The sequence below is a fragment of the Oncorhynchus mykiss genome, chromosome 3, assembly GCF_013265735.2.
Source record: "Oncorhynchus mykiss isolate Arlee chromosome 3, USDA_OmykA_1.1, whole genome shotgun sequence".
NCBI classification, from domain to species: Eukaryota; Metazoa; Chordata; class Actinopteri; order Salmoniformes; family Salmonidae; genus Oncorhynchus; species Oncorhynchus mykiss.
The window spans coordinates 16549170-16576157 of record NC_048567.1 but is presented as its reverse complement, the minus strand read 5'-3'; the positions used below and the strand labels follow the sequence as shown (position 1 = coordinate 16576157).

Genomic DNA, 26988 nt, shown 5'->3' with positions numbered 1-26988 from the left:
TCGCTCCATCCACCTACAGAGTTCACCACAGACTGTCCAGGAGTTGGCGGATGCTTTAGTCCAGGTCTGGGAGGAGATCCCTCAGGAGACCATCCGCCACCTCATCAGGAGCATGCCCAGGCATTGTAGGGAGGTCATACAGGCACGTGGAGGCCACACACACTACTGAGTCTCATTTTGACTTGTTTTACGGACAAGTTGGAACAGCCTGTAGTGTGGTTTTCCACTTTAATTTTGAGTGTGACTCCAAATCCAGACCTCCATGGGTTGATCAATTTGATTTCCATTGATAATTTTTGTGTGATTTTGTTGTCAGCACATTCAACTATGTAAAGAACAATGTATTTAATAAGAATATTTCATTCATTCAGATCTAGGATGTGTTATTTTAGTGTTCCCTTTATTTTTTTGAGCAGTGTATATAATAATTGACAAACAATGTCTTTAAACGGTTATAGTTTCTAGCCACAGCATGTGCTTCAAAAGTAGATATAATTAATATATTATATCTCCAATATAGGCTTTATCTCAATCAATAAAAATGTTTACATTTCTGGTGCTCCTACATTGTATTTTGTGCTACTAACTTTTTAAAGTTGGGAGCACCAGTGCTACCAATATATATTTATATTTTTTAGAGCCTTATGCTGAGACAGAGAGGGACTAGCCTGTCGTAGTAGCCTGTCCATTGCAAAACTACCATTCCAGTGTTTTACTTGCTATATTGTATTTACCTTGCCACCAAGGCCTTTTTTTGCCTTTACCTCCCTTCTCACCTCATTTGCTCACATTGTATATAGACTTGTTTATACTTTATTATTGACTGTATGTTTGTTTTACTCCATGTGTAACTCTGTGTCGTTGTATGTGTCGAACTGCTTTGCTTTATCTTGGCCAGGTCGCAATTGTAAATGAGAACTTGTTCTCAACTTGCCTACCTGGTTAAATAAAGGTAAAATAAATAAAAATAAAATAAAAGTAGTGTCCTGGCCACCAGGCTCTCCAGAACTGGTCCTCTGTCCTCGTGTAGCAGATGCACCTCGTCCAGGATGAGGAGCTTTACAATCTGGGACAGGGCCACGTCCCCAACGCTCTTCCTGGTCACCACGTCCCACTTCTCAGGGGTGGTCACCAGCATCTGGAAAACAGATGGACACACACCGTCAGTGCCAGACAGATGAACACATACAGACATGATTTGTCAGTCGATCCAAAAGTACCCGTTCAGCCCCATATACTCAAAATCCATGACATACTTTGACAATTAGAACAGCGTACTGTTATAACTAGGGGACAGAGTTCTTAATGCCCATCAGGTCAGGGTACTGTTATAACTAGGGGACAGAGTTCTTAATGGCCATCAGGTCATGGTCCTGTGTTTAACTAGGGGACAGAGTTCTTAATGAACATCAGGTTAGGGTACTGTTATAACTAGGGGACAGAGTTCTTAATGACCATCAGGTCAGGGTACTGTTATAACTAGGGGACAGAGTTCTTAATGACCATCAGGTCATGGTCCTGTGTTTAACTAGGGGACAGAGTTTTTAATCACCATCAGGTCAGGGTACTGTGTTTAACTAGGGGACAGAGTTCTTAATGACCATCAGGTCAGGGTACTGTTATAACTAGGGGACAGAGTTCTTAATGACCATCAGGTCAGGGTACTGTTATAACTAGGGGACAGAGTTCTTAATGACCATCAGGTCAGGGTACTGTTATAACTAGGGGACAGAGTTCTTAATGACCATCAGGCCAGGGTACTGTTATAACTAGGGGACAGAGTTCTTAATGACCATCAGGTCAGGGTACTGTTATAACTAGAGGACAGAGTTCTTAATGACCATCAGGTCAGGGTACTGTTATAACTAGGGGACAGAGTTCTTAATGACCATCAGGTCAGGGTACTGTTATAACTAGGGGACAGAGTTCTTAATCACCATCAGGTCAGGGTACTGTGTTTAACTAGGGGACAGAGTTCTTAATGACCATCAGGTTAGGGTACTGTTATAACTAGGGGACAGAGTTCTTAATGACCATCAGGTCAGGGTACTGTTATAACTAGGGGACAGAGTTCTTAATGACCATCAGGTTAGGGTACTGTTATAACTAGGGGACAGAGTTCTTAATGACCATCAGGTCAGGGTACAGTTATAACTAGGGGACAGAGTTCTTAATGACCATCAGGTCATGGTCCTGTGTTTAACTAGGGGACAGAGTTCTTAATGACCATCAGGTCAGGGTACTGTTATAACTAGGGGACAGAGTTCTTAATGACCATCAGGTCAGGGTACTGTGTTATAACTAGGGGACAGAGTTCTTAATGAACATCAGGTCAGGGTACTGTGTTTAACTAGGGGACAGAGTTCTTCTTGTCCAGGTCACATGATAAAGAAAAACTCTAGGCCCTACTTGTGTCATATACACCACCTGCAACCAGAGCACTCTATCCATCCTCTGTGTTATCAGTTCATCCCTCTATCCTCTACACATCCCTCACTCCTCCCTTGTCATCTTCTTAATCATCATCTCACCTGTTCCCGTTTAAAACCCGGACCCTTTGGGCCCTTCAGAACCATTGTTCTAGTGCAATTAAGCGTCTAACGATAGAAAAATAGAACAATGCATAATGAATGGTGTGCAAGCTGTTTGCCAACCCATCGGTGTGTGTGTGTGTGTGTGTGTGTGTGTGTGTGTGTGTGTGTGTGTGTGTGTGTGTGTGTGTGTGCATGCGTGTGTGAAAATTCCTATTAGACACTTTTTGTAAAATAATTTCATTAGACTCTAGTTTGCATTCAAATCCATCTGGCTAGACTGGCGCTCCTTCCTAGCAGAGAGGCAACGGCCATGCACGCACACACACACATACATTGCCACACACGCACACACATTGCCATTAGAGACTGGCGCAGTGCTAGCAGAGAGAAAACGACCACGCACACATTGCCATTAGAGACTGGCACAGTGCTAGCAGATATGAGAGAAGTGGCTGTCTTAATTAGGCTGCAGGTTCATCTAAATGAAAGCTCTGGCTTCCAAACCAACGACTAGCAGGCCACAGTGCTTTCTTTAATTACACAACAAAAACAATGACAAGACGCCATTTGACTTAACAGGAAACACCCATTATTTTCCTTGCGTTGTTTTTTAATAACATTGATATTGATCTCGTTATTTATTTCTATGACTGGCTGCTAAGTGTTTAATATTTATGGTTGAACAGACTCCCACGGATTAAACCTTCCCCTGGAAAAAACACAATATTTGTGAATATGCAGCGTTGGTGAAATAGAAGAGAGTGCAGTCCTGGAACACAATGGGGCGGATAAAGACCTGTGTCAAAGTGGGTTTCCATTATAGAACATTTACAATTACTAGAATGGACATCCACATTCAAATCAACGTTCCATGATGATCACGTAGAAATAGTGTCCTTAGAACTGTTCTGATGTGCAAGTTGCAGCTCGTCTGTGGTGGTCAGACGCAGCCATAGGATGAGTGGGGCTCGACCCAACGTGCACCCAGTGGATCAGAACAATTCTGGAACACACGGAGCGGTTTTATTGAACGCGGATTAAGCCCTAAACAAAAATCATACTGAATGGAGAATCTCCATTGAAAAAGCATTTTAGTCTAGGACTACGCCTAATGTGTGTCTGAGAAACCGACCCTATATTGCTATGTAATGTGACTCAGCCCCAGCTCCATGTTAACAAGGGGAGCTCTACCCAGCATGGTAACAGTGATGTGTGCAGCCATGTGGAACCAAGGGGCATGGCAAGGTCTTCCCACACTACCACTTATCTACTAATTACCTGTCTGACTGACTGTCTGACGGTCTGTCTGTCTGTGGGTGCGTGTCTTTCTGTCTGTGGAGCAGAGCACCAGGGGGCCACTCTGTCATTAAGTTAATATTTACTCTCTGGACTGAGGGACTAGGAGAACCAGCACGCCCACTGCCCATTCACCCACCCACCCGCACACTGGCATGTCTGCCAGCCAGCAGCCACTCCAAGCCCATTGACTGTTACCATGGTAACTATCGGTGCCAGAGAGAGAGAGGGGGGGTTTGCGAGGAGGGAAAGGTAAGAAGGTAGAATTGTTTCACTGCTTTCATACTGTAAGTGAACGACTAATAGCTTGTCAAGGCTACAAATGTATCTGTGTGTGCGTGTATATATATATATATATTTATATATATATATACACACACAACTCCCAATAAAACATGCAGTGGATGTACACTGCATGTTTTTAATGGGAGTTGTGACAACAGCAGACCCATAAATCAAAACATTGTTCATTTGTTGCGTACACAGACCAGCAGATGTTAAAGCAGGTACAGGGAAGTGCTGGTGTTTCTAGCTCCAGCAGTGCAGTAAGTTCTCAACAGTACAATACTACTACATGGAACGTATGTACAGCAGTAATTATGTAGGATGAGCTGAGGAGAATACAGTATGTACATATAAAGTAAGTTATCAATTAGCTTCATTTCCCAGAGATCAAATTACATTTCAACAGAATAATATTGTAGGAATGCTAATCTTCTCTGTATCGAACTACAGCAACGATGTCACACATATAAGCGAACAGTGAGAAACAAACACTGGTGTGATATGTCTGTGGGAGGGGATAAATAGTAAGGTCTGTTGGAAAGTTGTTTCAGATTACAAAAATGTATGAGGATCATGTAAAAAAAATCCTGCTTATTTACCCTGAGGTCTCCAGAGAGCTAACTTTATAGTACCTGTGAACTTTAATGGAGTTAATGGAGTTTTAATACACTTACTATACACTTACTCCACACTAGCAGAAACAGAATGTCATTTCATGAAATTGTATTTCATCCAAAGCTCTACAGTCTGGGTAGATAGAGAAGCAAGGCTGGTTGGTGGGAGTATGCAGGGGGTAAGGATAATATTGTTGAGCCTCTGCCAGTCCATCCTCATTAAAAGTGTGTGTGTGCCCTCTCTCTCACAAGGAAACAAATGCACGCACGCACACATGCACGCACGCACGCACACGCACACACACACACACACACACACCTCCAGATTAACTGGTATTGACCTAATTTCTCAAGATTCACATCTCTCCCCCTCGATTTCTCTCTTTCTCTCTCTCGCTCGGTCTCTCTCTATGCTTTCATCTCACCATCCTTAAGTACCAGGAGGTTTATGAACCTCTAAAGTCTAAGCTCTTACTATCCTCTTTTGGATTTGCTAGATATGCTTGTTCTTGGCAACCTTTTCAGCCTAGTCCTTCCTCTCTCTGTCTACCTCTCACCCCCTCCATCAGTGAGGGGCTCACTAGATGGGAAGGAGTTTAGCCTACATCCTTCACAAATCCCATTCATCCTCCTTTTCTTCATTCTGTTTCACACACTGTTGACTCACACATACCATAATGACAACTTGTTCTCAACTTGCCTACCTGGTTAAATAAAGGTAAAATAAATCAAATAAATACAGTCAAATGCTCTGGGGAAAATAATGACTAATAATGAAAATATATACTTAATGAAATTAATATAAAACAAGGGAGAAGTAGCAGGAAATATGCATGATTTTACCATTGAGAGAATACACACCTGGTTGACAGAGGTGTTGACAAATACATTAAAGACAAGAACAAACTCATTTACAGGCCACTCACCGAGGCAAACAACCTAATTGGTTGATTTGCTGGGGAGCTGTTACAATTGGAAATCGGATTGGACAATTGACTAATCATTTTAATTGAATGAAAACATCTGATTGGTTATGTCACTACGAGCATAACAAGTGGCAATCTAATTGGTTTAGTTACTCAATAACAACATTATATTCATCATCTTCATTTTGTGAGTGGCAAGTTAAACCTGACCACGGGCGCCTTTCAAATATGAGTTAGTCTCAACTCATGCCAATCACATTTCCAATATATCCAGCCATCTTGTTAATTGGAGAAAACAGAGTAGCCTTTGTAACTAGCATTGGGCTCTTGTTTGAACACTTTGAATTGGGAGAGCACTTTAAAAGAGGTTGACTAAAGTACTGCTGGGTAATGTTGAAAGCATCTCCTCTTCTCTCCCTCCCCCCGCGTTAAAATACAAGCACCACCTTCAAGGGCACAAATACAGTGGACAATAAACAGGATATGAATTTGGTATTTTACAGTACTACTTACTGCAGTCACCATGGCAAATACAACTAAGGCTGCCGAGAACAAGGAATCAGGAACATGGAGAGGGGGGTAGTATAGACGAGGGAGAGAAAGAGATAAGATATGGAGACCAAAAGAACACACACAAACCCTCCTAAAATAATGTCAACCAAGTAGCCACACACTGACCTCTCAGCCATTGTAATCCTTGGGCGGACCGCCTAAGTGTTTTTTTAAGTAGGAAAACCTGCAAAATTGGCAGTGTTTCAAATACTTGTTCTCCCCACTGTATATAACTTTCGGGATGGAAAAACCCTTTAAACGTAAACTTAGACTACAAACAGAAAGTATGTAGAAAATGGAACCAAATGGACCCATATACAGTGGGGAGAACATATTGTGTACGTTGTTTTTGTGTACGTTTCCATGTGATTCACGGACACTATATTGTCTCCTACTCTTCACTGCAGAATGCCAGATGTATGACTCCAGATGTATGACTGAAGTCTGTGTTATGACCTGACCCTAACTGAGCCCAAAGTACAGTGTGAGGAGACCAGCTGTAAAGCGCCGTTATTGGTCCTGTGGAGCTCTGTCCCAGACAGTGTCATTGGCCGTGTAGATCTCTGTCCCAGACACTGGTATTGGCCCTGTGGATCTCTGTCCTAGACACTGGTATTGGCCGTGTGGATCTTTCCCAGACACTGTCATTGGCCGTGTGGATCTCTGTCCCAGACACTGGTATTGACCGTGTGGATCTGTCCCAAACACTGCTATTGGCCGTGTGGATCTCTGTCCCAGACACTGGTATTGGCCGTGTGGATCTCTGTCCCAGACACTGTCATTGGCCATGTGGATCTCGGTCCCAGACACTGGTATTGGCCGTGTGGATATCTGTCCCAGACACGGGCATTGGCCGTGTGGATCTCTGTCCCAGACACGGGCATTGGCCCTGTGGATCTCTGTCCCAGACATGGGCATTAGCCCTGTGGATCTCTGTCCCAGACACGGGCATTGGCCCTGTGGATCTCTGTCCCAAACACTGCTATTGGCCGTGTGGATCTCTGTCCCAGACACTGTCATTGGCCATGTGGATCTCGGTCCCAGACACTGGTATTGGCCGTGTGGATATCTGTCCCAGACACGGGCATTGGCCGTGTGGATCTCTGTCCCAGACACGGGCATTGGCCCTGTGGATCTCTGTCCCAGACACTGGCATTGGCCCTGTGGATCTCTGTCCCAGACATGGGCATTAGCCCTGTGGATCTCTGTCCCAGACACGGGCATTGGCCCTGTGGATCTCTGTCCCAGACACGGGCATTGGCCCTGTGGATCTCTGTCCCAGACACTGGCATTGGCCGTGTGGATCTCTGTCCCAGATAGACAACATCAACAATAGACTCTCTCCTGTTATCTCCCTCTGCTTTGTAAACCCTGCTACTCTATACAGCCATAAGCTGCTATGACAGATGCCCTTTTCACATACTGAGCCTATCGAGCCAAACAGAGCTAAGCTGTGCTGGGCTAGCCTGTTTACAATGGACAATGTAAAGAAAGAGATCTGAGCCAGAACAGTATAGTTGGGGTTGGCACTATAGTCTGTGTGTGTGTGTCTGTGGTTGGCACTACAGTGGGTACGGTTACATGAATACTTGAACGGACGTCAAAACGCAATCTTTAACAAGAGATTACATTTTTTTTCCCCCAATACTGTAAAACCGACTTTACAAAGATTATCCAATTACCTGACAGGTGTTAATTTATTTTATTTAACTAGGCAAGCCAGTTAAGAACAAATTGTTATTGAAGGCCTACCAAGAGGCAAAAGGCCTCCTGTGTCTGGGAAAAAATATCTAAATAAAAATAGGACAAAACAAACATCACGACAAGAGACAACACAACAGTACATAAAGAGAGACCTAAGACGACGACAGCAGCACGACAGGTGTGGCATATCAAAAAGATGATTAAACAGCACGATCATTACACAGGTGCACCTTGTGCTGGGGACTTGCCAAGTTACAGTTGAAGTCAGAAGTTAACATACATTTAGGTTGGAGTCATTAAAACTCGTTTTTCAACCACACCACACATTTCTTGTTAACAAACTATAGTTTTGGCAAGTCGGTTAGGACATCTACTTTGTGCATGACAAGTAATTTTTCCAACAATTGTTTACAGACAGATTATTTCACTTAGAATTCAGTGTATCACAAATCCAGTGGGAAACTTCTGATAGGCTAATTGACTTAATTTGAGTCAATTGGAGGTGTACCTGGCCTACCTTCAAACTCAGTGCCTCTTTGCTTGACATCATGGGAAAATCAAAAGAAATCAGCCAGGACCTCAGAAAATAAATTGTAGACCTCCACATGTCTGGTTCATCCTTGGGAGCAATTTCCAAATGCCTGAAAGTACCACGTTCATTTGTACAAACAACAGTACGCAAGTATAAACACCATGGGACCACGCAGCCGCCATACTGCTCAGGAAGGAGATGCGTTCTGTCTCCTAGAGATGAACGTACTTTGGTGCGAAAAGTGCAAATCAATCAATGAACAGCAGCAAAGGACCTTGTGAAGATGCTGAAGGAAACAGATACAAAAGTATCTATATCCACAGTAAAACGAGTCCTATATAGACACTCCCTGAAAGGCCGCTCAGCAAGGAAGAATCCACTGCTCCAAAACCTCCATAAAAAAAGCCACACTACGGTTCGCAACTGCATATGGGGACAAAGATCTTACTTTTTGGTGAAATGTCCTCTGGTCTGATGAAACAAAAATAGAACTGTTTGGCCATAATGACCATTGTTATGTTTGGATGAAAAAGGGGGAGGCTTGCAAGCCAAAGAACACCATCCCAAACGTGAAGCACGGGGTTGACAGCATCATGTTGTGGGAGTGCTTGCTGCAGGAGGGACTGGTGCACTTCACAAAATAGATGGCATCATGAGGATGGAAACGTATGTGGATATATTGAAGCAACATCTCAAGACATCAGCCAGGAAGTTTGGTCGCAAATGGGTCTTCCAAATGGACAATGACCACAAGCATACTTCCAAAGTTGTGGTAAAATGGCTTAAGGGCAACAAAGTCAAGGTATTGGAGTGGACATCACAAAGCCCTGACCTCAATCCTATGTGGACAGAACTGAAAAAGCGTGTGCGAGAAAGGAGGCCTACAAACCTAACTCAGTTACACCAGCCCTGTCAGGAGAAATGGGCCAAAGTTCACCCAACTTATTGTGGGAAGCTTTTGGAAGGCTACCTGAAACATTTGACTCAAGTTAAACAATTTAAAGGCAATGCTACCAAATACTAATTGAGTGTTTTTAAACTTCTGACCCACTTGGAATGTGATGAAAGAAATTAAATCTGAAAGAAATCTACTATTATTCCGACATTTCACATTCTTAAAATAAAGTGGTGATCCTAACTGACTATAAATAGGGAATGTGTACTAGGATTAAATGTCAGGAATCATGAAAAACTGAGTTTAAATGTCCTTGGCTAAGGTGTACGTAAACTTCCAACTTCAACTGTAAATAAAATTGTAAAAAAAATAAATGAAATGTCACTCTAAAATGTGCGATTTTGTCACACAATGCCACAGATGGCAAGTTGAGGGAGTGTGCAATTGGCATGCTGACTGCAGGAATATCCACCAGAGATGTTGCCAGATAACTGAATGTCCATGTTTCTACTACAAGTCGCCTCCAACGTCGTTTTAGCTAATTTGGCATTACGCCCAACCGGCCTCACAGCCACAGACCACGTGTAACCACACCACCCCAGGACCTCAACAAGCTCCTTCACCTGCGGGATCGTCTGAGAACAGCCACCCGGACAGCTGATGAAACTGGGTGTTCACAGCCAAAATAATTTGTGCACAAACGGTCAGAAAACGTCTCAGGGAAGCTCATCTGCATGCTCGTTGTCCTCACTTGGGTCTTGACCTGGCTGCAGTTCGGCGTTGTAACCGACTTCAGTGGGCAGATCTGCACACAATTCCTGGAAGCTGAAAATGTCCTAGTTCTTCCATGGCCTGCATATTCACCAGACTCGCGTACGACAACGTGTTCCAGTTTCCACCAATATCCAGCAACTTCGCACAGCCATTGAAGAGGAGTAGAACAACATTCCACAGGCCATAATCAACAGCCTGATCAACTCTATGTGAAGGAGATGTGTCAAACTGCATGAGGCAAATGGTGTTAACACCAGATACTGACTGGTTTCCTGATCCACGTCCCTACAAAATGGTATATCATACACTGCATTTGAGGAATAATGGGAAAGTAATTCTGCTTTGAAAGTTGATAAATTTGCAACCTCACTTTTGAGAAAATGGCCTTTGAATCTTTTGGTACCTACAGGAGAGCTCTTCTTTATCTACACCCATTCAGCATAGTTCACACCCTCTTAAGCTTCAGCCCCACCCATCTCCTTTAAGGTTGAGCCGAGCATTCTGTCCTAAAAACAGCAGTCAAGCACCCAAGCTAACTGGCTAACATTGGCTACCTTGCTAGCTACTTCCAGATGAGAGAACAGCTCACAGACCATTTTACTCACCCTAGCAGAGCTGGTTAAGGCTGTTTTTATGTTATCTGACACTGCCCATATTCAACGGGTGTTGAGAATTCTGCACTCTGGCACACTCAGATGAGAGTGACTGAAATCGGAGTAGATAGCCAGAGCAAATTTACCAGCTACGTCTATCATCAGTTGTCACAGTGACATTCTATTGAAAAGGTTACTTGCATATAGGAGTATTTTGTTAAGACATGTAGCTAGCTAAGTAAACAATGAACCATAATCCCAACTCATGACGTTCCTACCCTGCATGAGGTAGGTAACTACCCTGCATGAGCAGATAGCTAACCAAACAGGTTCAATGTTAGCTAGCTAACATTAGGCTATAACTAGCAAACAAATGGCTCTGAGATATGAATAGTCAGAACATACACGTAACATTAGCTAGCTAACAGTACACTAACTTGAATTGAAAACGACTTGGTCAAAATTAGAAATGTGTGCTAGCTAGACTACCTTACCAGTATACATCATTGGTGGATGCTTCTCCCTGTCACGGATGCCATGGTTGCCCCATAGTTTGAAGATGTAATCTGGAGACAGGTGTTTTCTCCATCTCCTTAGTTATCATATTCTAATTCCACTGATTTCAAAACTCGGGGGGTTGGTTTATGACAGTCATAAATACCCCTTCCCCCCCTTTTTCCTCTCTACCCTACTGAGGTTACATTTGCAAAACCCTTGGTTAACATAGAGATTCTGGGAACGTCAGAATGTGGGGGGAAATGAACTATATTCTGGTAATCTGAACAATTGAACATATGTGGTGGTACTTAATGAATATGACCTCAGTTCAGTTGTCATCTGAGACATTCTCATCAATGATAAGATGACAAACTCTACAGTGGAAAGTCTACACATCAGAGTTATCAGATTCACATGGAATTGTTGTTCAATTTAAATGTTTGAATATTCAATTATTTGTGATGGGATGAAATGTGATTTTAGCTTCTAAAATGTGAGATTTGGATTTTCATAAAATAGGGCTGCTCAATCAGTGGCCCTCCCCTGTGAAGGAACAAGGGCTATAAAACTTTTCAAACACACCCTCCTGTCCCTTCCTATATAAGCCCTTGACGACAACATAACTTCCTGTTCAAATGAGGTAGGATGACGGTCCTTTGTCAGAATGGTTCAGAAAAAAAACTACAGAATGAAGCCAACTTCAGCATGAGCTTTGGTTGCGAATGGTATGAACTTTGAACTCTTATTCACGACAGAAGGGATACCTCCTAGCCGTTGAGTTAGCGACCGCAGCTGCAAACGCAGGTTAGGAAGGAACAGACAGAGTATCCCATCTACCACACAACGACGTGACTACAACTTATCCAAGTGACCACCAGAGACATTCTTCAAAGGACAGAGGACTCGGTTTGGCCACACGGTCTTCCATCTACCACCAACCTACTGAAGCGCAGCTCACAGTAAATATTTATTGCATTTTCCTTTTACAAATGGGCGGTAATTTAGAATGCTTAAGATACTGTATTTACGGCTTCTTCCCTTTGTTCCCCAGTCTCCCGCTCTTTCACTCAAACCCAGCCCCTTTTCCTTTGTGTAACAAGCTGTCATAACTGTTCCGCCCGCTAGGGATGTTTTCCTTTATGACGTAATTTGTAATCAAGTTATGATTTAATTATGTGTATGTGAATTCTGTGTGATTAGTTAGGTATTTAGTAAATAAATAATTCAACTCAATTTTGTATTGCTGATTCAACTTGTTAGCCAGGGTTCTTGCAGATAACCAAGAATTTACAACTTTCAGATTATGAGACTGAAGTAAGATGACGATTGATATTGACTGCTATTGATGTAAAATATTACTAGATCTTTAAGAGTTTATTCGGAAGATAACAGCTCTATAAATATTATTTTGTGGTGCCCGACTCTCTAGTTATTTACATTTACATGATTAGCTCAATCAGGTGATATTAATTACGGATAGTTTTATAGAACAGCATGTTTTAGCAATTAATCCGGCATAGCCAAAGACACTACACAATGTTCATGTGCTTTGACTCTAGTTTTCCATTTGCAGCATTTGTGGAGCATAACAAAAGAGAAACCAAGCCAAGCATCAAACAGTTCTCCCTAAATTCCTTTTTCCCTCCGTGTCTCACTCAATCAATTGCTTTGCGACTGCTCCCCGTACACACACGTGCCGTTAGGCCTACAAAAATAAATGCCTATAAAAACAGATCTAACTGATGAGATACACAAGCTACATTCCATGCCAAATGACGACTGTTTTATTACAAAGAAAAAATGTACTGGTTGACTTAAGTATAGGAAATGTGTGTTCCAACAACGAGATGCAGTTTTGGAATAATAATTGCGTTTAATTTCCGTTTAGGCTACTTTGCGGTTGTCACTAGTTGCAACAGCTAAAACGTCAAAATTGGCTATATCGTAAAAAATTCAAACACATATTTTTTTGGTCATAATTTAAGGTTAGGGTTAGGCATAAGTTTAGCAGTGTGGTTAAGGTTAGGTTTAAGGGATAGGTTTAAAATCACATTTTAAGAAGATAAATTGTAGAAATGGGCGGGGTTAATGACTTTGTTGCTCTTGTGCTCAGGGCACAAATAATAATATAATAATCAATAATTTTGCTCTTTATTTAACCATCTTACATATAAAACCTTATTTGTTGATCGAAAATTGTGAATAACTCACCACAGATTAAAGGGTGTGCTTGAAAGGATGCACATAACTACGCAATGTTGGGTTGTATTGGAGAGAGTCTCAGTCTCAAATCATTTTCCCCACACAGTCTGTGCCTGTATTTCGTTTTCATGCTAGTGAGGGCCGAGAATCCACTCTCACATAGGTACGTGGTTGCAAAGGGCATCAGTGTCTTAACAGAGTGATTTGCCAAGGCAGGATACTCTGAGCGCAGCCCTATCCAGAAATCTGGCAGTGGCTTCTGATTAAATACAATTTTCACAGAACCGCTTGTTGCAATTTCGATGAGGCTCTCTTATTCAGATATCGGTAAGTTGACTGTCATCATTTCGGGAAAGTACCTGCATAATTTCGCACCCAACTCAAGTGCTTCGCTATAACATATTTGACATTGTCCGTAAGCTTGAGTTCATTTGCACACAAACAAATCATACAATGATGGAAAGACCTGTGTGTTGTCCTTGTTAATGCAGACAGAGATGTGCTCCAACTTTTTAATCGCCTCAATTTTGTCCCGCACATTGAATATAGTTGGAGAGTCCCTGTAATCCTAGGCTCAGATCATTTAGGCGAGAAAAAACATCACCCAGATAGACCAGTCGCGTGAGAAACTCGTCATCATGCAAGCAGTCTGACAAGTGAAAATGATGGTCAGTTAAAGACAACTTTAATCGAGTCTCGCAGCTAAAAAAAAATGTGTCAATACTTTACCCCTTGATAACCAGAGCCTAGCATGTTGTAAAAGCGCTGCCCATATCAATGCATAATGCAGAAAATACACAAGAGATCAGGGGCCTTACTTTAACAAAGTTAACCATTTTCACTGTAGTGTCCAAAACGTCTTTCAAGCGGACAGGCATTCCATGGGCAGCAAGAGCCTCTCAGTGGATGCTGCAGTGTACCCAAGTGGCGTCAGGAGAAACTGCTTGCACGCGCGTTACCACTCCACTATGTCTCCCTGTCATGGCTTTTGCGCCATCAGTACAGATACCAACACATCTTGACCACCAAAATCCATTTGATGTCACAAAGCTGTCCAGTACTTTAAATATATCCTCTCCTGTTGTCCTGGTTTCTAGGGGTTTGCAGAAGAGGATGTCTTCCTGAACTGATGCCCCATAAACGTAACGGACATATACCAGGAGCTGTGCCAGGCCCGCCACGTCTGTTGACTCATCCAGCTGTAACGCATAGCATTCACTGACTTGCATGTGAAGCAGGAATTGTTTCAAAACATCTCCTGCCATGTCACCGATGCGTCGTGAAACAGCGTTGTTTGATGAAGCAATTGGCTGTATAGTTTTTTGGCTTTTTCCCCAACATTGTCCCATCCATATCCGCGGTAGCAGGATGAATTAAGTCCTCCACAATAGTTTGGGGCTTGCCTGTCCTAGCTACTCGGTAGCTCATCAAATAAGACGATTCTAGCCCCTTCTTATTAACGGTATCTGTTGCTTTTATGAATGTCTTACTACTCAAAAGTAATCTTTATTCTCGCTCAAAAAACTCCAGTTGTTTATTTTTCAAATTGTTATGTTTCGTTTCTAACTGCACAAGAGTGAAGGTTTCCTGCTAGAGAGTAACGGTTAATGTGATTGGATGTTAATTATTTGACTAGGCTACCTGTATTTGACATTGTGTTGTTATTTCGCTGAACACAAGACGGTTTCATTTTATTTTTGGCAGTGAAACGAGACTACTCAGGTGAGAAAAAAACCTCACCAAAATGTATAGCCCAGTTGGAAAATATATCTGTACTATATGAAAAAGTGTTTAAAAAAAATTGTGAAACACATTTTAAGTTGGCATATCACCGACGGCATTGCGCGTTCCCCTGGGGGAACCCAATTTGGCATACCTGGCCTAGGCTATCTTCATTGTAAAGGGATTAAACACTGTTTCATATGCTTGTTCAATGAACCACAAACAATTAATGAAAATGCACCCATGGAACGGTCGTTAAGACACTAACAGCTTACAGACGGCTGGCAATTAAGGTCACAGTTATGAAAACTTAGGACACTAAAGAGGCCTTTCTACTGATTCCGAAAAACCCCCAAATAAAGATGCCCAGAGTCCCTGCTCATCTGCGTGAACGTGCCTTAGGCATGCTGCAAGGAGGCATGAAGACTGCGGATGTGGCCAGGGCAATAAAATGGCAATGTCCGTACTGTGAGACACCTAAGACAGCGCTACAGGGAGACAGGATGGACATCTGATCGTCCTCACAGTGGCAGACGTGTAACAACACCTGCACAGGATTGGTACATCTGAACATCACATCTGCGGGACAGGTACAGGATGGGAACAACAACTGCCCGAGTTACACCAGGAACGCACAATCCTTCCATCAGCGCTCAGAATGTCCGCAATAGGCTGAGAGAGGCTGGGCAGAGGGCTTGTAGGCCTGTTGTAAGGCAGGTCCTCACCAGACATCACTGGCAACAACGTTGCCTATGGGCACAAACCCACCGTCGCTGGAACAGACAGGACTGGCAAAAAGTGCTCTTCACTAACGAGTCGCAGTTTTGTCTCACCAGGGGTGATGGTCGGATTCACGTTTATCGTCGAAGGAATTAGCGTTACACTGAGGCCTTTACTCTGGAGCGGGATCGATTTGGAAGTGGAGGGTCCGTCATGGTCTGGGGCGGTGTGTCACAGCATCATCGAACTGAGTTTGTTGTCATTGCAAGCAATCTCAACGCTGTGCGTTACAGGGAAGACATACTCCTCCCTCATGTGGTACCCTTCCTGCAGGCTCATCCTGACATGACCCACCAGCATGACAATGCCACCAGCCATACTACTCGTTCTGTGTGTGATTTCCTGCAAGACAGGAATGTCAGTGTTCTGCCACGGCCAGCGAATAGCCCGGATCTCAATCCCATTGAGCACGTCTGGGACCTGTTGGATCGGAGGGTGAGGGCTAGGGCCATTCCCCCCATAAGTGTCTGGAAACTTGCAGGTGCCTTAGTGGAAGAGTTGGGTAACATCTCTCAGCAAGAATTCCCAAATCTGGTGCAGTCCATGAGGAGGAGATGCACTGCAGTACTTAATGCAGCTGGTGGCCACACCAGATACTGACTGCTACTTTTGATTTTGACCACCCCTTTGTTCAGGGACACATTATTCAATTTCTGTTAGTCACATGTCTGTGAAACTTATTCAGTTTATGTCTCAGTTGTTGAATCTTGTTGTGTTCATACAAATAAGTTTTCTGAAAATAAACGCAGTTGACAGTGAGAGGACGTTTATTTTTTTGCTGAGTTTATATGAGGCAATTTGGCAATTAGTTACAGTGCCTTGTGAAAGTATTTGGCCCCCTTGAACTTTGCGACCTTTTGCCACATTTCAGGCTTCAAACATAAAGATATAAAACTGTATTTTTTTGTGAAGAATCAACAACAAGTGGGACACAATCATGAAGTGGAACGACATTTATTGGATATTTCAAACTTTTTTAACAAATCAAAAACTGAAAAATTGGGCGTGCAAAATTATTCAGCCCCCTTAAGTTAATACTTTGTAGCGCCACCTTTTGCTGCGATTACAGCTGTAAGTCGCTTGGGGTCTCTATCAGTTTTGCACATCGAGAGACTGAATTTTTTTCCCATTCCTCCTTGCAAAACAGCTCGAGGTCAGTGAGGTTGGATGGAGAGCATTTGTGAACAGCAGTTTTCAGTTCTTTCCACAGATTCTCGATTGGATTCAGGTCTGGACTTTGACTTGGCCATTCTAACACCTGGATATTGTTACGGTGCGTGAATGAGGACCCAAAAGCGAATTAACGTAAACAGAGCTTCTTTAATGACAAAACATAGGTAGGCTCAGATGGACCGGCAGATTCCGACAGGACAGGACAAGGTTGCAGCAAACATGACGATAGTCTGGTTCAGGCATGAATAACACAAACAAGAATCCGACAAAGACAGGAGCAAAAACAGAGAGAGATATAGAGGACTAATCAGAGGGAAAAAGGGAACAGGTGGGAAAAGGGGTGACGAGGTAGTTAGGAGGAGACAAGGAACAGCTGGGGGAAAGAGGGGGAGAAAAGGTAACCTAATAACGACCAGCAGAGGGAGACAGGGTGAAGGGAAAGGACAGAAACAAGACACAACATGACAATACATGACAGTACCCCCCCACTCACCGAGCGCCTCCTGGCGCACTCGAGGAGGAAACCTGGCGGCAACGGAGGAAATCCTCGATCAGCGCACGGTCCAGCACGTCCCGAGAGGGAACCCAACTCCTCTCCTCAGGACCGTACCCCTCCCAATCAACTAGGTACTGATGACCACGGCCCCGAGGACGCATGTCCAGAATCCTACGGACCCTGTAGATGGGTGCGCCCTCGACAAGGATGGGGGGGGGGGGGGGGAAGACGAGCGGGGGCGCGAAGAACGGGCTTGATACAGGAGACATGGAAGACCGGGTGGACGCGACGAAGATATCGCGGAAGAAGAAGTCGAACTGCGACAGGATTAATGATCTGAGAAATACGGAACGGACCAATGAACCGCGGGGTCAACTTGCGAGAAGCGGTCTTAAGGGGAAGGTTCTGAGTGGAGAGCCAAACTCTCTGACCGCGACAATATCTAGGACTCTTAGTTCTACGCTTATTAGCAGCTCTCACAGTCTGCGCCCTATAACGGCAAAGTGCAGACCTGACCCTCTTCCAGGTGCGCTCGCAACGTTGGACAAAAGCCTGAGCGGAGGGGACGCTGGACTCGGCGAACTGAGATGAGAACAGCGGAGGCTGGTACCCGAGGCTACTCTGAAAAGGAGATAGCCCGGTCGCAGACGAAGGAAGCGAGTTGTGGGCGTATTCTGCCCAGGGGAGCTGTTCTGACCAAGACGCAGGGTTGCGAAAAGAAAGACTGCGTAAGATGCGACCAATAGTCTGATTGGCCCGTTCTGCTTGACCGTTAGACTGGGGGTGAAAGCCGGAAGAGAGACTGACGGAAGCCCCAATCAAACGGCAAAACTCCCTCCAAAATTGAGACGTGAATTGCGGACCTCTGTCCGAAACGACGTCTGACGGAAGGCCATGAATTCTGAAAACATTCTCGATGATGATTTGTGCCGTCTCTTTAGCAGAAGGAAGCTTAGCAAGGGGAATAAAATGAGCCGCCTTAGAGAACCTGTCGACAACCGTAAGAATAACAGTCTTCCCCGCTGACGAAGGCAGTCCGGTGACAAAATCTAAGGCGATGTGAGACCACGGTCGAGAGGGAATGGGAAGCGGCCTGAGACGGCCGGCAGGAGGAGAGTTACCGTACTTAGTCTGCGCGCAGACCGAACAAGCAGCCACGAAGCGACGCGTGTCATGCTCCCGGGTGGGCCACCAAAAACGCTGGCGAATGGAAGCAAGCGTACCCCGAACGCCAGGGTGGCCGGCTAACTTGGCAGAGTGAGCCCACTGAAGAACGGCCAGACGAGTAGGAACGGGAACGAAAAGAAGGTTCCTAGGACAAGCGCGCGGCGACGGAGTTTGAGTGAGTGCTTGCTTTACCTGCCTCTCAATTCCCCAGACAGTCAACCCGACAACACGCCCCTCAGGGAGAATCCCCTCTGGGTCAGTGGAGGCTACTGAAGAACTGAAGAGACGAGATAAAGCATCAGGCTTGGTGTTCATAGAGCCCGGACGATAAGAAATCACGAACTCGAAACGAGCGAAAAACAGCGCCCAGCGTGCCTGACGCGCATTAAGTTGTTTGGCAGAACGGATGTACTCAAGGTTCCTATGGTCAGTCCAAACGACAAAAGGAACGGTCGCCCCCTCCAACCACTGTCGCCATTCGCCTAGGGCTAAGCGGATGGCGAGCAGTTCGCGGTTTCCCACATCATAGTTACGTTCTTACGGCGACAGGCGATGAGAAAAATACGCGCAAGGGTGGACCTTGTCGTCAGAGAGGGAGCGCTGAGAAAGAATGGCTCCCACGCCCACCTCTGACGCGTCAACCTCGACAACGAACTGTCTAGTGACGTCAGGTGTAACAAGGATAGGTGCGGATGTAAAACGATTCTTGAGGAGATCAAAAGCTCCCTGGGCGGAAACGGACCACTTAAAGCACGTCTTGACAGAAGTAAGGGCTGTGAGAGGAGCTGCCACCTGACCGAAATTACGGATGAAACGACGATAGAAGTTCGCGAAGCCGAGAAAGCGCTGCAGCTCGACGCGTGACTTAGGGACGGGCCAATCAATGACAGCTTGGACCTTAGCGGGATCCATCTTAATGCCTTCAGCGGAAATAACAGAACCGAGAAATGTGACGGAGGAGGCATGAAAAGAGCACTTCTCAGCCTTCACAAAAAGACAATTCTCTAAAAGGCGCTGGAGGACACGTCGAACGTGCTGAACATGAATCTGGAGTGACGGTGAAAAAATCAGGATATCGTCAAGGTAAACGAAAACAAAGATGTTCAGCATGTCTCTCAGGACATCATTGACTAATGCCTGAAAGACAGCTGGAGCGTTAGCGAGGTCGAAAGGAAGAACCCGGTATTCAAAGTGCCCTAACGGAGTGTTAAACGCCGTCTTCCACTCGTCCCCCTCCCTGATGCGCACGAGATGGTAAGCGTTACGAAGGTCCAACTTAGTGAAAAACCTGGCTCCCTGCAGGATCTCGAAGGCTGAAGACATAAGAGGAAGCGGATAACGATTCTTCACTGTTATGTCATTCAGCCCTCGATAATCTATGCAGGGGCGCAGGGACCCGTCCTTCTTCTTAACAAAAAAAACCCCCGCTCCGGCGGGAGAGGAGGAGGGGACTATGGTACCGGCGGCAAGAGCTACAGACAAATAATCTTCGAGAGCCTTACGTTCGGGAGCCGACAGAGAGTATAGTCTACCCCGGGGGGGGGGGGGGTTCCCGGAAGGAGATCAATACTACAATCATACGACCGGTGTGGAGGAAGAGAGGTGGCCCTGGACCGACTGAACACCGTGCGCAGATCGTGATATTCCTCCGGCACCCCTGTCAAATCACCAGGCTCCTCCTGTGAAGAAGAGACAGAGGAAACAGGAGGGATAGCAGACATTAAACATTTCACATGACAAGAGACGTTCCAGGAGAGGATAGAATTACTAGACCAATTAATGGAAGGATTATGACAAACTAGCCAGGGATGGCCCAAAACAACAGGAGTAAAAGGTGAACGAAAAATTAAAAAAGAAATGGTTTCGCTATGATTACCAGAAACAGTGAGGGTTAAAGGTAGCGTCTCACGCTGAATCCTGGGGAGAGGACTACCATCCAGGGCGAACAAGGCCGTGGACTCCCTTAACTGTCTGAGAGGAATGTCATGTTCCCGAGCCCAGGTCTCGTCCATAAAACAGCCCTCCGCCCCAGAGTCTATTAAGGCACTGCAGGAAGCTGACGAACCGGTCCAGCGTAGATGGAGGAGAAGGAGAGACAGGAGTAGTAGCGCTCACCAGTAGCCCTCCGCTTACTGATGAGCTCTGGCTTTTACTGGACATGAAGTGACAAAATGACCAGCAGAACCGCAATAGAGACAGAGGCGGTTGGTGATTCTCCGTTCCCTCTCCTTAGTCGAGATGCAGATAACTCCCAGCTGCATAGGCTCAGCACCCGAGCCGGCAGAGGAAGATGGTAGTGATGCGGAGAGGGGGGCAACGGAGAACGCGAGCTCCTTTCCACGAGCTCGGTGACGAAGATCAACCCGTCGCTCAATGCGAATAGCGAGTTCAATCAAGGAATCCACGCTGGAAGGAACCTCCCGGGAGAGAATCTCATCCTTTACCTCTGCGAGGAGACCCTCCAGAAAACGAGCGAGCAAAGCCGGCTCGTTCCAGCCACTGGAGGCAGCAAGAGTGCGAAACTCAATAGAGTAGTCTGTTATGGATCGATTACCTTGACATAGGGAAGACAGGGCCCTGGAAGCCTCCTCCCCAAAAACAGATCGATCAAAAACCCGTATCATCTCCTCCTTAAAGTCCTGATACTGGTTAGTACACTCAGCCCTTGCCTCCCAGATTGCCGTGCCCCACTCACGAGCCCGTCCAGTAAGGAGAGATATGACGTAGGCGACACGAGCAGTGCTCCTGGAGTAAGTGTTGGGCTGGAGAGAAAACACAATATCACACTGGGTGAGGAACGAGCGGCATTCAGTGGGCTCCCCAGAGTAACACGGCGGGTTATTGATTCTGGGCTCCGGAGATTCGAAAGCCCTGGAAGTGGCCGGTGGATCGAGGCGGAGATGGTGAACCTGTTCTGTGAGGTTGGAGACTTGGGTGGCCAGGGTCTCAACGGCATGTCGAGCAGCAGACAATTCCTGCTCGTGTCTGCCTAGCATCGCTCCCTGGATCTCGACGGCTGAGTGGAGAGGATCCGAAGTCGCTGGGTCCATTCTTGGTCGGATTCTTCTGTTACGGTGCGTGAATGAGGACCCAAAAGCGAATTAACGTAAACAGAGCTTCTTTAATGACAAAACATAGGTAGGCTCAGATGGACCGGCAGATTCCGACAGGACAGGACAAGGTTGCAGCAAACATGACGATAGTCTGGTTCAGGCATGAATAACACAAACAAGAATCCGACAAAGACAGGAGCAAAAACAGAGAGAGATATAGAGGACTAATCAGAGGGAAAAAGGGAACAGGTGGGAAAAGGGGTGACGAGGTAGTTAGGAGGAGACAAGGAACAGCTGGGGGAAAGAGGGGGAGAAAAGGTAACCTAATAACGACCAGCAGAGGGAGACAGGGTGAAGGGAAAGGACAGAAACAAGACACAACATGACAATACATGACAGATATGTTTATTTTTGAACCATTCCATTGTAGATTTTGCTTTATGTTTTGGATCATTGTCTTGTTGGAAGACAAATCTCCGTCCCAGTCTCAGGTCTTTTGCAGACTCCATCAGGTTTTCTTCCAGAATGGTCCTGTATTTGGCTCCATCCATCTTCCCATCAATTTTAACCATCTTCCCTGTCCCTGCTGAAGAAAAGCAGGCCCAAACCATGATGCTGCCACCACCATGTTTGACAGTGGGGATGGTGTGTTCAGGGTGATGAGCTGTGTTGCTTTTACGCCAAACATAACGTTTTGCATTGTTGCCAAAAAAGTTCAATTTTGGTTTCATCTGACCAGAGCACCTTCTTCCACATGTTTGGTGTGTCTCCCAGGAGGCTTGTGGCAAACTTTAAACGACACTTTTTATGGATATCTTTAAGAAATGACTTTCTTCTTGCCACTCTTCCATAAAGGCCAGATTTGTGCAATATACGACTGATTGTTGTCCTATGGACAGAGTCTCCCACCTCAGCTGTAGATCTCTGCAGTTCATCCAGAGTGATCATGGGCCTCTTGGCTGCATCTCTGATCATTCTTCTCCTTGTATGAGCTGAAAGTTTAGAGGGACGGCCTGGTCTTGGTAGATTTGCAGTGGTCTGATACTCCTTCCATTTCAATATTATCGCTTGCACAGTGCTCCTTGGGATGTTTAAAGCTTGGGAAATCTTTTTGTATCCAAATCCGGCTTTAAACTTCTTCACAACAGTATCTCGGACCTGCCTGGTGTGTTCCTTGTTCTTCATGATGCTCTCTGCGCTTTTAACGGACCTCTGAGACTATCACAGTGCAGGTGCATTTATACGGAGACTTGATTACACACAGGTGGATTGTATTTATCATCATTAGTCATTTAGGTCAACATTGGATCATTCAGAGATCCTCACTGAACTTCTGGAGAGAGTTTGCTGCACTGAAAGTAAAGGGGCTGAATAAATTTGCACGCCCAATTTTTCAGTTTTTGATTTGTTAAAAAAGTTTGAAATATCCCATAAATGTCGTTCCACTTCATGATTGTGTCCCACTTGTTGTTGATTCTTCACAAAAAAATACAGTTTTATATCTTTATGTTTGAAGCCTGAAATGTGGCAAAAGGTCGCAAAGTTCAAGGGGTCCGAATACTTTCGCAAGGCACTGTATCTATAATGGTTATGATTAATTGTTGAGCACTGTTGGCATATAGATGAATGCAAACATGCACTACTTGATTAAAAGTATGTGGACACCTGCTTGTCGAACATCTCATTCCAAAATAATGGGCATTAATATGGAGTTGGTTCCCCCTTTGCTGCTATAACAGCCTCCACTTGCCTGGGAAGGCTTTCCACTAGATGTCGTAACATTGCTGTGGGGACTTGCTTCCATACAGCCACAAAAGCATTAGTGAAGTCGGGCACTGATGTTGGGCATTAGGCCTGGCTCGCAGTCGGCGTTCCAGTTCATCCCAAAGGTGTTCGATGGGGTTGAGGTCAGGGCTCTGTGCAGGCCAGTCAAGTTCTTCCACACCGATCTCGACAAACCATTTCTGTATGGACCTCGCTTTGTGCTGATAGGACATTGTCATGCTGACAGGAAAGGACCTTCCCCAAACTGTTGCCTCAAAGTTGGAAGCACAGAATAATTTAGAATGTCGTTTTAAGCTTTAGCATTAAGACTTCCCCTCAATGGAACTAAGGCCCCTAGCTCGAACCATGAAAAACAGCCCCAGACCATTATATTCCTCCTCCACCAAACTTTACAGTTGGCACTGCATTCGGGCAGTTAGCATTCTCCTGGCATCCGCCAAATCCAGATTTATCCGTCGGACTGCCAGATGGTGAAGTGTGATTCATCACTCCAGAGCAAAAGTTTCCACTGCGCCAATGACTGTGAGCTTACACTACTACCGCCAAAAAAACAGTCACATTACTCTTGCAAAATCATTTTAAAATACACTGCTATAACTTTGATTAAGTTGTTAATAATTAATGTCCTAATAATTCAAAAGATTGTTCAGAACACCAGGTGTTTATATCGGCGTATGCTTAATATGATTTTGACCTAACGCCATTTAAAATAAGCAGAGTAAAGTGTTTACATGACATTTGCCATAACCGACCTACTGTCATAATCCGTTTAATATCGATTTATTAGTGCAAGTAAACATGCTGAGTGTGAAGAGGGTACAGAGCTACTGTAATCCAGAGAGCCGAGCTGAGAGCCAACCACTGAGAGGCGCTAGAGAACAGTTGTGAGGCAGAACACAACTCCACTCTGGACCAACTGAGCATAGGGAAAGCCTACACAAAAACTGTGTGCGTGCGTGCGCACCCGTGTGTGTTTGTACAGTACCTGTGTACGCAGAATCTCCCCTTTAGTTAGCTGCATGTCTCCAGTGAGCTCTTTGACAGCAATGCCCAGTGGCTCCATCTGCTTACTGAAGTAGTTCCTCATCTCTGCTGCCAGGGCCTTCATAGGATCTACATACACTATCTACAGAGGGAGGGAGAGACAGAGAGATGGAGGGAAGAGAAGGAACGAGTAGGAGAGAAGAGAGAGAAAGAGGGAGGGAGAGAGATGGAGGGAAGAGAGGGAGTGAGTAGGAGAGAAGAGAGAGAAAGAGGGAGGGAGGGAGAGAGAGATGGAGGGAAGGGAAGGGAGCGAGTAGGAGAGTAGAGAGAGAAAGAGGGAGGGAGAGAGAGATAGAGGGAAGAGAGGGAGCGAGTAGGAGAGTAGAGAGAGAAAGAGGGAGGGAGAGAGAGATGGAGGGAAGAGAGGGAGCGAGTAGGAGAGTAGAGAGAGAAAGAGGGAGGGAGAGAGAGATAGAGGGAAGAGAGGGAGCGAGTAGGAGAGTAGAGAGAGAAAGAGGGAGGGAGAGAGAGAGGGAAGAGAGGGAGCGGGTAGGAGAGTAGAGAGAGAAAGAGGGAGGGAGATAAATATATATAGAGAAAAGGGAGAACGGTGTGCAGGGAGGGGAGAAAGAGAGAAAGAAAGTGAGAGGAAGTGAAAGGTCACGGTCATGATAAATGAGTGTACAGCAGAGTATCACTAGTTCCCTAGCAACCAGCATAAATCACTATTTATTGAAAAATATGAAACAGGCCACTTAGATTAAGAAAAGTTTAATGGAGATGTACTGTATGAGAAAGTGGCAATCCTTGCTGGCTGGCATTGGGTGTGTGGTGTTAGAATGTGTGTGTATTAGAACATGTGTGTGTGTGTGTGTGTGGGGGGGGGGGGGGGCTTTATAAGGACAACCAATAATACATGTGTTCTACTGTATGTTTGTATGTCTCGCTCACACACACACACAGCTGAGTGGTACCTTGAACTCATCCATTTGATGACCCCTGTGCTGTCTGATCTCATGGAGGCCTGTCAGAAACAGATGAGCAGGTTCTCATTGGTGTTGTAGGCTGTCTCAAACACTATGGACTGGATCCTGTTTAGACGCTGCATCCCCTTAAACACCAACTAACCAACCTGGGGGGAATGAAAGAGGGAGAGAGAGAGAGAGAAACAGAGAGCGAGAGAGACAGAGAGAGAGCAAGAAAGAGAGTGTACTTTAACCATTTGTACATTGTTACAACACTGTATATATACATAATATGACATTTGTAATGTCTTTATTGTTTTTAAACTTATGTATGTGTAATGTTTACTGTTAATTTTTATTGTTTATTTCACTTTTGTATATTATCTACCTCACTTGCTTTGGCAATGTTAACACGTTTCCCATGCCAATAAAGCCCCTTGAATTGAATTGAGAGAGACAGAGAGAGAGCGAGAGATAGACAGAGAGAGAGAGCGAGAGAGAGACAGAGAGAGAGCGAGAGAGAGCGAGAGAGACCGAGAGAGAGCGAGAGAGACAGAGAGAGAGCAAGAGAGAGCGAGAGAGACAGAGAGAGAGCTAGAGAGAGACAGAGAGAGAGAAAGAGAGAGAGCGAGAGAGAGAGATAGAGACAGAGAGAGCGAGAGAGAGCGAGAGAGAGCGAGAGACAGCGAGAGAGAGACAGAGAGAGAGCGAGAGAGAGAGAGACAGAGAGAGAGCGAGAGAGAGACAGAGAGACAGCGAGAGAGACCGATAGAGAGTGAGAGAGACAGAGAGAGAGCGAGAGAGAGAGACAGAGAGAGAGAGAGAGAGAGCGAGAGAGTGAGAGAGAGACAGCGAGAGAGCGAGAGAGCCAGAGAGAGCGAGAGAGAGACAGAGAGAGAGCAAGAGAGAGCGAGAGAGACAGAGAGAGAGCGAGAGAGACAGAGAGAGAGTGAGAGAGAGCGAGAGAGAGACAGAGAGAGAGCGAGAGAGAGACTGAGAGACAGCGAGAGAGACCGATAGAGAGTGAGAGAGACAGAGAGAGAGACAGAGAGAGAGAGACAGAGAGAGAGCGAGAGAGAGAGCGAGAGGGAGAGATAGAGAGAGAGCAAGAGAGAGTGAGAGAGAGCGAGAGAGAGACAGAGAGAGAGCCAGAGAGAGTGAGAGAGAGACAGAGAGAGACAGAGAGAGAGCGGGAGAGAGCGGGAGAGAGACAGAGAGAGAGCGAGAGAGAGTGAGTGAGATAGACAGAGAGAGAGAGACAGAGAGAGCGAGAGAGAGAGACAGAGAGAGAGCGAGAGAGAGAAAGAGAGAGAGTGAGAGAGAGAGACAGAGAGAGAGCGAGCGAGAGACAGAGAGAGAGCGAGAGAGAGAAAGAGAGAGAGTGAGAGAGAGAGACAGAGAGAGAGCGAGCGAGAGACAGAGAGAGCGAGAGAGAGAGAGCGAGAGAGAACGAGAGAG

At 45.3% G+C, this 26988-nt stretch overlaps 1 protein-coding gene across 1 annotated transcript; it reads right to left on the bottom strand.

Annotated features, from left to right (window-relative positions):
* Window positions 1-934: 934 nt before the first annotated feature.
* Window positions 935-24723, bottom strand: LOC118946105 (activating signal cointegrator 1 complex subunit 3-like). Its single transcript, XM_036970562.1, has 2 exons — window positions 24567-24723; window positions 935-1138 (listed from the first exon to the last, which is right to left on the bottom strand). The coding sequence occupies exons 1-2, from the start codon at window positions 24687-24689 to the stop codon at window positions 935-937; spliced, it is 327 nt and encodes a 108-aa protein (XP_036826457.1). The 5' UTR covers window positions 24690-24723.
* Between the last annotated feature and the right edge of the window lie 2265 nt (window positions 24724-26988).